We start from the raw sequence: 11,533 nt of genomic DNA on the forward strand, positions 1-11,533 counted from the left end.
ATGTCAGGGTGTGTGGTGGTGAATGCATCTGCAGGATATCATTTTACATTGTTTAAATGATGGCAACAAATGCAGACACGTGACGCTGGGTTAAACGCACACAGGATGCTGCCCTTACTGTATTATAACCCAGGCCTCCAGCACCCCAGGCTGGGGGAAGAATGAAGGCCTGTGGCCTCTGGTTCTGAGCTCAAGGCACTGCCTTTTGCCATGAGGAAGGGGATGGTCCACTCAAAGCCTCGAGAGACAGCCTGAATGTGTCAACCTCACTGGGCTGACATCTAAGCCTGTGACAAAGCCACTTCCCCGACATCCCTTAGCGCTTCCCCACCCCAAGAGCAAGCAGATCCTTTTTATCCAAGGCCTCACCGCCCCCCACCCCCCGGCATAGCACAGGTTTCGGTGCATTTATTCCTTCCTTTGTCCAACAGACATTTATTAAGCAGATGCCCAGAATCCTACAGGTGCCTGGATGGAAGGACCACCTGACCCCAAGGATCCCATCAGCTTTGAGCATGACCTCTGTCCCAACTGTGGACCCACTTAGGGTATATTATTACAATAATGGCCCTGAGTCCCCTTTTCAGTGTGAAGTTGTCATTCCTCCTATTCAGAGGTGGAGTCTATTTCCCCATCCCTGAATCTGGAATGGCCTTATATATTAATTTTCTATTGCTCTGCAACAAATTACCACAAAATTAGTGGCTTCAAACAACACTCATGAATTATTTCAGTTTCTGTAGGTCAACAGTCCAGGAATAGCTTTCTTGGTCTCCAGTTTGCCGAAAGCTGACTTTTCGGCCTTCATAACCACATGGGCCTATTCTTATAATAAATCTCCTCTTACATATCACTACATACATGCCATTGACTCTGTTTCTCTGGAGAATTCTGACTACTTCATCTAGACTCCCAAAGCATCCTACACATTCCTTTCGTGGTCTGCTGGGTAATACCGCCAGCCCAGGATGCCCACTTCCTAATCCCCAGAACCGGTGAATATGATACCTTGCATACCCTGTATAAATGTTACCCTGTGGTAACAGGGACTTGGTAGATACGGTGAGGGAAATGATGTGGAGACGGGGAGATAACCCTTGATTATTTGCACGATCCCATTGTAATCACAAGGGTCCTTATTAGAAGGAGACTTGGTTCATTCACCAATTCAAATGGAAACTGCAGCTAGAGATCAAGAAAAGGCCAAGATTTGAAAGGACAGCAATGGAAGAATCGGGAAGGATCACCAAAAGCAAAGATGTGTCTTTAGAGACCAAGGCTAAGATCGTTCACACCCTCCTATTCCCCATTACCATGTATGGATGTGAAAGATGGACAGTGGAGAAGACTGATAGAGGGGAAAAAATGACTCATTTGAAATAGCATCTTGGAAGAGAGCTCTACAGATAGATACACTTGACCACCACAGAGGTGAACAAATGGATCGTAGAGCAAATGAAGCCTGAAACATTGATGGGGACAAAAATGACAGATCCGAAGCTGTCCTACTTTGGGCACATCATGAGGAGGGAGGATACTTAGGAAAAGACAGTTCTGCTGAGAGGCAGCTGAAAAAGAGGACGACCAAATATGAGATGGACTGACTCCATAAAAGAAGCCATAGGCAGGAGTCCACAGGAGCTGGGAAGGACTGATAAGGACAGGACATGGTGGATGTCACTCATTCATAGGGTCACCCCCAGAAGTCGGAGCCGACTAAACAGCATGTAACACACATAACAGGAGGTCAGTCGGGAGAAGGCAAAAGTAAAGATTGGAGTGATGCAGCCATGAGCCAAGGAATGTCGGCAGCTTCTAGAAGTTGGACAAGGCAAGGAACAGATTCTCTTCTAGAGCCTCAGTAAGGAGCCAGCCCTGAGGATATCTTGGACTTCCGATCTCCAGAACTATAGATAGTAAATTTGTGGTGTTTTAGGCCACTGAATTTGTGGTAATTTGTTACAGTAGTCATAGGAAGTTGACACATCTTTATTCCAGCATTGGTCACCCTCTCTGGCAGGTGTCTTTCTCAGCTGAGGGAGAGTATGTATCTCAAGCCCAGGCAACTTTGTTTCTGATTATTTAACACAAAGCCTTAAAAAGAGCTCACAAAAGCTGCTAACCAATGGATTAATGCTGATCAGCTTCACTCAACTGCCTGTCTCCCTCAGCCTGAAAACAGACACACACTCAATAGCCGCACAGTGCCCATTCATTCCCACCGCCTCCAGGAGGGCAGCTCTGGTCTTACACTCAGACCCCTTTGGGCTGGAAGCAAACAGCTATTTCTCAAGAACCTGTACATTTTAAGGGGGGGGGGGAGGGTAATATCTCCCAAGGTAATAATTGGACAGATTTGCAGAGAGGCAGGAAGGAGAGGCGAAAATTTTAATATGGTTGATTTGAAACCGCAGGAATTGGTGTTGCATCACAGAAATGTAAAAATCATCTTGTCTGATAAACAAGTAATGAGAGTAAAAGACAACCCTGACCCTCACCACTTCCTCATTCCTCTGGACCTCCATCCCAGCCCCACCACAGCACCAAAACGATGGTGAAATCTGTATTTCATGACACCAAAAAGAGCTCTGCTTTGTACCATTAGGGAGAAAAGCTGATTCCAGACACTGTGAGTCATTTGGCCCTATTTTGTTATAAAGCAAGAAGCTAAATGTGTATACTATATATACAATGTGCGTGCCTGACAGGCATAGAACAGAGGCTAGAAGAAGCTTCGTGAAGATGTTAACAATGATTTTATGGAGGTTATGGACAGTTAGTTGCTTTTCTTACTTTTTTCTAATTTACAAAGAATAAGACTGTTGTAATAAAAATAAAGTTTAAATAATTCAAAATAAAAGAAATGGAGCGTTTTGGGTGGCAGGGCTACTTTGTGTCTATTCCCAGGAAGCCCACGTCTCTCAGCCCCTCCCCAAATAGGAAGCCGGGGTCCAGTCTCCCCGTGAGTAATGGCGGAATCATTAGAGAAACTGCGGGCGACGGGAGTGACGTGGCCGGGGTCCTGGGAATCAGACGTGGACAGGATCGTGAGGGTGATTTTTACCGAAGAACCCAAGGATGACCCGCTTCGGGCTCGATGTGGCGTGTGGGGAGCCCGTTCTCATCCTGCGCCCTCTCTTTCCGTCCCCCTATCACCACATCGATCTCCCCGCGGTCTTCACCCAGCCTCTTGGGTGAAGGCAGGTGCCGCCCGAGACGCTGGCCCGGGAACAGATGCACCGACCTTCCTGGGCCCTCTTCACCACACACCCCACCTTTCCTGCGGCGGCGTTTTTGTTTTAATTCATCTGAGCTGGTTACAAAACCACACTCCCACGAATACATAAATAATGGAGGGGGGGCAGTGTTTTAAAGAAATTCCCGCAGGGCCTGGCAAGCAGGCATTTCTGCTGTATCATATTTAACTGTTTGCAAACTTCTTGCTGGAAAGATGCGCAGCGGCTGCTAAGACTCCATCGCCATTCCTCGCCTGGGGCCTGGTGAGACTTGCTGGGGCGGGGTAGGGTTAAAAGGAGGGAGAAGTTGTCAGCTATCCGGGGCCCGAAAGATGGAGAGGGGAGTGAAAAATGTAAGACTGCAACGCCCGGCTTCTTACGAGCTCACAATCCCGCCGCCGCTGGGCCACGGCTCCAGCAGCCAGCTAGGCCCCTTTAAGAGCAGGCGCGCGCCCCCGCCCCGCGGGCGCTCACTTTTCCTAGCAACGGCCCCGGGGGAGGGGGAGGTCCTGGCAACGGCGCGCTCTCCCGATTGGTCACGTGACGGGTCGCAGCTGGAGCGCGAGCACGCGCCCCGCCGCGCGTCCGCCCGTCGGGGCCTGTGCGCTGCGGCGCGTGCGCGAGCGGTGCAGCACCGGCCGCGGGAGCAGGGAGTATTATGGGCTGTGGGTGCCGCTGAGCAAGATGGAGCTGTCTGCAGTGGGCGAGCGGGTCTTCGCAGCTGAATCCATCATCAAACGACGAATCCGAAAGGTGAGTCGCCTCCCGGGTCGGGACGCCTCGTTCCGCAGCTGTTGGCCGGGTCCGCGAGCCATCCCGGAGAAGCGGTCCCGCTAACCCCGGGTCTCTTGCCACCCCCGCGCCGCCGCCTCTTCGCGTCCGCGCATCCTCCCCACCCCCACTCCCCCGTTTTTTTCTTCTCTTGTTTTTCAGGGACGCATCGAGTACCTGGTGAAATGGAAGGGATGGGCCATCAAGTGAGTGCCGCGAAGTCCGGTACCGTGGGGGTGGGGGCGGCAGCGGACACCGGGCCTTTTTTCCCTGGGGCTGGGGGAGGTGTCCACATTTGCGCCTTAGCATGTGCCTCTGCCTCTGGTTTTCATTTTTATTTTCTGCACGTGTGACTCGGCAGGTACAGCACTTGGGAGCCCGAGGAGAACATCCTGGACTCGAGGCTAATTGCAGCCTTCGAGCAGAAGTGAGTTTGGGAAGCTGGCAGGGGCGGCGGGGCCGAGCCTTGGCTGGGGCGCCGCTCGGGGAAACCGGGGAGCCGAGGAAGGCAGCCCGGGAGTGGGGCCCGCGAAGGGGCTCTTTGTAACCTTTTGCGTTTCTCCACTGCAGGGAGAGGGAGCGGGAGCTGTATGGGCCCAAGAAGAGGGGACCCAAACCCAAAACTTTCCTCCTGAAGGTAACCTGGCCCAACCCCAGCAACCCCCTCTCGGGCCCCTAGCCCCGGCGCGGCTCGGGGCCTGCTGGGGAGAGACGGATCGGCGGCTGCCCAGGCAGGCGGGCCTTTCCAGGCGGGCCCCGGCTGGGCAGGGGGTGGTGGTGAGCCCACTACGAGCCCCTGGCAGCGACCCCGGCGGGCTCCAGCGGCAGCAAGAGGGTTCTGGGAGTTGGGGGCCGGGAGGAGGATAATCCTCGCGAACAAACCAGGGTTTGGGGAGACCATTAGGGCTCCAGGAAGGGAATGGATGAAGCAGGTGGGGGCTGGCAGGTCACTTCTGTACCTGAGAGCCCTCATCTCCCCCAGCCGTGAGCCACCTCGCCTTGGGCTCTGCCTGGAATTAGAACCCAGGGAGAGAGTGAATGCGGCCTGCCTCATGGCAGGGAATAGGGAGAGGCATTTGGGGGCCACCTGCCTCCCTGCCCCCAGCTTCTTTCTCTCTCTCAGAATTTGTTCTGCATGCCTTCCCTCCTTCCTGGAGAGGGATTCAACTTGAATTTAACCTAAATCACTTCGAGTTTATCACCCAGGCTGGGCCACTGGCTTCAGGGCTCTGAGCCTGAGTTCCCCCTACCTCTGGCTGTTTGTAGGGGCTGTAATGAGGGTGGACAGTGGGGGTAGTGAAAGCATAGCCTTGGTAAGGGAGGGGGACCTAGCTCCAGAGGAAGCCATCTTAGTTTGGGGGGGGGGTATTTTATTTTATTTCTTTAGTGAGAAAACAGAATCTGGAAAAGGGAGGGCAAGATTGCTGAGGTGACAGGCAAGGCTGCAGCCAGACCTCTGTGGGCAACTACAGTCTCCCCATTAGTGCTAAGGTTGCCTTAGGGCCCCTTCCCACCCCGACAGCTTGTGACTTTGTGACAATTGGTACAGGAAGGGCAGTGAGGACTCTGCAGGGAAGAGACTGTGCAGAATGCGGAAGCTCAGAATCACCAATTTATCCAAAAGGCTCAGAGCCCAATGAGAGCGAGGTGGGCCTCTCCAGCCCCGCCTCCCCACCCAAAAGGACTGTGTATGTGTAAGGGTTTGCTTTGGACTTAAAGAAGTGAAAGAAATGTTGGTTTCCAGAATTACATATTTCTGTGACCCCTGGAGCCCGTCTGCACACCTCTCAGGGGATCCATGAAGCAGCCTTAATTAACCCTTGGTGCTGCTTTGGCGGGACTAGGCAGAGCCGCTGGAGGGCTGGTGGGGCGTGTGACAGCCTCTCAGTGTGCTGGAGCTCCCTCTAGTGGTGAAGCTAGTAATAACTACGAGCCTTGATTGACGAAATGCCTTTTTTTTTTTCTTTCTTTTTTTTTTTTTTAATGCTTCTAGTTCCTGAGCTGGCTATGGGGCCTAACAGCTGAGCCCCCACATGGATTATCTCCTTTAATCCTCAACAACCTTATGAATTGGGGTTATTATCCCCGTTTCGCAGATGAGAACATCAAGTCCCAGAGGGGGGAATCGACTTACCTAGGGTCCCACCACCCAACTTCCTGGCTTCATCCTGTCCTTTTCTTCACCCTGTCCCCCAGAGAGTGCCCATCAGGTTCAGGGGCAAGGTGGACAGACACAGGAGACCACAAAGTGATAGGGGTGGAGAGGCAGGTGAGAGGACCTTGACTGAGTGATGGAGATCAGCTTGACCTGAAGCCGTTGCTCTGTGAGTCACCGAGAGGCAGTGTGTCCAGTAAGTCAGTTACCCTCATAGAGCACTTTATGCTGGGAACTATTTTGAAGGGAACAAGAGCCCAGGACATAGGCTGCATTATCCCCACTTACACATAGGGAAACTGAGGCCCCAGGAGTTAACTAACTTGCCCACAGTCACACAGTATCAGTAGTTGGGTCCAGGTCTTTGACCTGCCATGTTGTGAGTAGAGCCACACCTGTCACCCTGGAAGAGGACTGCAGACACTTTGGCTATAGTTGCCATTGTTACGTCACAGGCAGCCCCAGAACGTACCTTCAAAAAAGTTTCAATCGGGAGAGGGGAAAGAAGGAGGAAGGTTAAACCAGTCCCTTAAAAAAAAATAATTGTACAGTGTGAGGCAAAAGTAGGGTTATAGTTGTTTATATGGAAAATAATACATAATAAATAATAATACAGGAGTAAACTGTGTTTTCTATACTCACAACCATAAACCTATTTTTGCCCCGCCCTGTATTTAGAAATTTATAAAAGAGATGTTTCTCAGAAAATTTGCATACCACACATTAGAAAAAACTTACTGCTCATAAGCTGCACCCCGCCCCCAGTGGACAAATCTAGTGTTTATTGAGTACTTGCTGCATTCCATCCCAGGCACTGTGCTTCCAGGTACCATGGTCTTCGGAGCCCCTGTGGTGGGTCCTGCTATGATTGCACAGATAGGGAAAGAGGCACGGGGGGCCCACCGAGCCGGGGTTTCATCCCGGATCTGATGTTTGCCCGCGCTCTCAGCCACTCCCGCAGGACTGTCCATCACTGCTGAACTCTGGCAGAACCATTATTAGAGGTCTGAGGGCTTAGGCAATAAACAGAGGGAGTGAATGCTCACCCCTTGGGAGGGGACAGAAAGAATGGGATCCCCTAAGCTCCAGCAGGGCTGACCTTGCAAAAGGCCCTGCTTGCCATGCCAAGGAAGTCTGGTGGCTTTCTCCTGCCTTTGGGAAGAGGTGGAAGGGAATCAGTACCTGGTTGTACTAACTAGGAGCAAGAGCTGGCTGCCCTGGCAGGGGCGGTCTGAGCACTATGTGCTGCCACCTAGTGGCTGAAAGGGTTGTTGACAAAGTAGCCCCTGGGGGCCTTCAGTGTGTGGGAGGGCCATGTGACGTTAAAGTGTCCTTCTCCCATGTTCTAAATGAAGTCACTCCTGCTTACTCAGGAAATAAGTCCGCAGACAAATCTTCTGGAGGGTGTGGTCAAATACAACCTTGTACAAGGGGCATCCAGGCTGCCTCCCAGGCACCGGTTAAGCATCCCAGCGCTGTTGTGAGTTAAGGTGAAGAGACCCCAAACCACAGATCCCACTCTCAGGGAGCTCACAGACTATGGGAATGTGTCCTTTCCTTGGCCACCGCCATCTCCCAGCTGGATGGATGCAGTCACCCGCTAGTTGTCCCCTGCCACACCAGGAGCCGTGGTGTCTATAGAGTACAGATCAGTCATCCACCTCCACCCTCCCTCCAGCCACTGTGTCCGTCCCTTGGCCACTCAGTGTCCTCTCAGCACCAGTCTCTCTGCCTCCACCGTTTGTCTTAGCGCCCCTTCAGCTGTCCGCTGAGCCTCTGCAGCCACCTGGGGCATGGTCAGACTCCAGAAGGACCTGGCTCTCCTGCTCAGGCTTCATCCTCCAGGACCTGTGCCCCGATTTGTGCTCCTCGGGTCCCACACTTCCTTTAGCATCGAGTCCCCCTGCCTCTTAACTGCGAGGCAGTTGTCTTCCCTGGAGAGCATAGGCCCCTGGGCAGAGGCTGTGTGTTCATAGTCAGAGCCCCAGGCAGCTGGCACGTCCGTGTTAGTGTTTTCCTAGTGAAGGAAGGACACAGACCATGAGGGCGGCTGATTTGGCCTTGGGAACCTGCGGTCTCAGGGCTCTGCCACGCCCCGAGTGCTCCAGGATGTAGCGGGTGAGATGCTGCAGCGCTGTGGGGCTTTGCGGATTTCACACCTGGGCCCCAGGCACCTGGAACAGAGTCTGGCTGCTACAGAACTCTGCTTAGCTGTCCTGCCCCCACCATTTTAGTGGTCTGCCCCAAAGGCAGTGGTCATCTGGGAGGCAAATCCAAGCTGGAAATGCAGCCCGTTCAAAGGCAGAGAGAGTTTGGGATCCTACAAGTAGGCGATTAGGACTGGGGTATGGGGTGGGGGTGGGGGGCTCCCTCCCTTCTGTCCCCAAGAATTGGTCCGTGGAGGAGTGCCAGGCTGGGCCAGGCCCCTTCACAGAGCAGGGTTAGGCAGGGGCTTCTGAGCAAAAAAGGGCTGTTCTCTCTGTACAGTGTCCCAGCTGTTGACGCTTCTGTGTCAGCAAGGGCAGCCACGACCCGTCTGTGTCCAGGCCCACAGCTGAGCTGGCACCGGCGGTGTGGGTCTCGGAGCTGGAGCCGGACGAGGGTCCCGTTCGCCCTCCGCTGTCAGGCACGCACTTCCCCCGTCTGAGTCAGCCGCCTTGCGTCCCTAAGATGGGTCGTGAGCAACGCCGCGTCTCCCGGGTGCTCTCAGGGTGGTTTGATGAGACCGTTTGTGTGAGCGGCTGGCGCAGGGGTGTCCAGAAGAGGGCCGTGAGGGGCTGACCCCCCACCCACCCCTCCCTCCACCCCACAGGCGCGGGCCCAGGCCGAGGCCCTCCGCATCAGTGATGTGCATTTCTCCGTCAAGCCGAGCGGCAGCGCCTCCTCGCCCAAGCTGCACTCCAGCGCAGCCGTGCACAGGCTCAAGAAAGACATCCGCCGCTGCCACCGCATGTCCCGCCGCCCGCTGCCCCGCCCAGACCCCCAGGGGGGCAGCCCTGGCCTGCGCCCACCCATCTCGCCTTTCTCCGAGACCGTGCGCATCATCAATCGCAAGGTAAAGCCTCGGGAGCCCAAGCGGAACCGCATCATCCTGAACCTGAAGGTCATCGACAAGGGCACGGGGGGAGGGGGGACCGGGCAGGGGGCTGCAAACCTCGCCCGCCCCAAAGTCCCCTCTCGGAACCGCGTTATTGGCAAGAGCAAGAAGTTCAGCGAGAGCATCCTGCGCACGCAGCTCCGCCACATGAAGTTCGGCGCCTTCGCGCTGTACAACAAGCCGCCGCCGCCCGGCGCTCTGCCGCCCCCGCCAGCCGGCAAGGCCGACGTCGCCGCCCCCCGCCGCCCCGGGGCTGCTGCTGGCAGCCCCCACGGCCCCCTACGACGCCCGCAGCTCCGGTTCCTCCGGCTGCCCCTCGCCGGCGCCACAGTCCTCCGACCCCGATGACTCACCCCCCAAGCTGCTCGCGGGGACCGGGAGCCCATCCGCCCGTGACTGGCGAGAGCCCGAGGTCCTCGACCTGTCCATCCCTCCTGAGACGGCAGCCACCAGCAAGCAGGCGCCTCCCGACGTCCCTGCTGCTGCCAGCCAGGCACTGCCCGCGGCCCCTGAGCCTGCCGGTGCCTCCTCGGAGCCAGAGGCTGGGGACTGGCGCCCGGAGATGTCTCCTTGCTCCAATGTGGTCGTCACCGATGTCACCAGCAACCTCCTAACGGTCACTATCAAGGAGTTCTGCAACCCTGAGGATTTCGAGAAGGTGGCTGCTGGGATAGCAGGTGCTGCAGGTGGGGGTGGCAGCAGTGGGGTGAGCAAGTGAGGGGCTCCATCAAGGAGGAGCCTTTGGGGGGCCCTCCTGCGCAGTGTCATACTCTTGCTCCCACCCCCTCCCTCAGACACCTCCGCCTGTGCTTTGCTTGTTTCAAATGGTTCCGTGTTGACCCCGGGATGGGGCGAGGCAGTTGGAGCCCTCTGAAGCCCAGTGGGGGGTCAGTTCTGGACCAGGTTAGGGTTGGGGTGGGACCAGAACACTCTTGTCGTTTGGCACCCTCCCTGCCCATGCACAGTGGGGCCCACTGGGTGACTCCTAGGGAGTCCCAGAGCCTGGGGTTCAGCTGCCCCCTCCACATCCCACCCTGTCTCCCCAGCTTGCTTCCAGCTCTCGTGCACAGCGTCTGACTTCTCGGTGCTGACCCGGCAGCCGCGGGGCCCTCAGGAGACCCCCTCCCAGCATGGCCACGTTCCTTTCCTTCCTCCAGATGCCTGGGCAGGAGGGGCAGGGATGGCGGAGCCCAGAGATTGGGGTGAGGCCGCCTTGGCCCCTCCCCCACATCAGCGAGGGTGGCCGTGCCCAGAGGCATGGGTCTTCTGCCCACCTTTGGAAAAGACCCAAGTGCACCCTTAGGCCCCACCCCACCTCTTCACTAATCTCCATTGCACGGTAGGGGGACTGGTGAGGAGCTCACCCTGCCGCAGCCTCCCAGCATCTAAAGGCCCCTTCAGTGCTCGACCAAAGGTGCTACAGGAACGTGCTGCGGAAACTGCCAGCCGTGCGTGTGTCTGCCGCCCCTTGGCGCGTTTGTATGTTTGTCCTTATGTGTGTGCATTGGGCACTGGGTCCAGGCTTTCCGGGCGGCACCCTTTAGGGCTCCTCAGAACAGGGTCGCCGAAGGCCTGGCCCCTGCCTTGCCGCCAGCGGGGCCTGCGGAGGCGGCCCGGCCGGTCCTCCCGGCCTGGGTGTGCTGGGGGCGCCCGCCGCCCCTGCCCTCCTCCTTTGGGTGGTTGACCTGACCCGCCGGGCCTTCGGTGGCCGCACACATGGCACGGTGGGGACTGAGATGGAGAAGGGAGCTTCCCCCTTCCTGCCGGGTGTTTTGGGGGAAGGAGGAGGCCTGGAGCTGTTCTTGAGGACCTCCAGCTTCTCCCACCGCCCCTGCTGCTCCTGACCACTGAGGCCTCCTCGCGGCCCAGCCTGCTGGAAGCAGCGGGGGGGCCTCGGTGCCCTGGGCAGCTTTCCTCTCCCTGTGCTGCTGGGGAGCGGAGGCAAACACGCCAGCGGCAGAGACCAAAGCCCCAGTTTGAGCCTGGGCACTGGGAGGACAGGCAGGTCAAAGTGGGGGGACGAAGCGGGGGCCTGTGTTCTTCAGGGGAGCGGAGGCAGGTGGGGCCAGGGGTCTGGCCAGCCCTGGGCCGCTGTCAGTCTCTTTGGCACAAGGGGCGTGCCCTGCTGGAGGCTCAGCGTGGCTCCCCAGAACATGCAGTGATGGGTCTCAGCTCAGAAGTGTGATGGCAGAGGCGGGAGGAGGCAGAAGGGAAACAAACTCCTTCATCCTGAATGTGGGAGGACTCTTTCTGACAAATCTCCCCACCAGGGCT

The 11,533-nt window shown here is 56.4% G+C and overlaps 1 protein-coding gene across 1 annotated transcript; it reads left to right on the forward strand.

Annotated features, from left to right (window-relative positions):
* The first annotated feature begins 3,824 nt into the window (after positions 1–3,824).
* On the forward strand, positions 3,825–10,569 carry CBX6 (chromobox 6). Its single transcript, XM_090275327.1, is given in 6 exon segments — positions 3,825–3,989; positions 4,170–4,213; positions 4,369–4,434; positions 4,578–4,644; positions 8,975–9,496; positions 9,498–10,569. Coding segments are annotated over 6 exon segments (1,248 nt in total). The 5' UTR covers positions 3,825–3,920; the 3' UTR covers positions 9,978–10,569.
* The last annotated feature ends 964 nt before the right edge of the window (positions 10,570–11,533 follow it).

This window comes from Furipterus horrens, unplaced genomic scaffold, assembly GCF_987537825.1.
Source record: "Furipterus horrens unplaced genomic scaffold, mFurHor1.1.pri manual_scaffold_4, whole genome shotgun sequence".
Lineage (NCBI taxonomy): Eukaryota > Metazoa > Chordata > Mammalia > Chiroptera > Furipteridae > Furipterus > Furipterus horrens.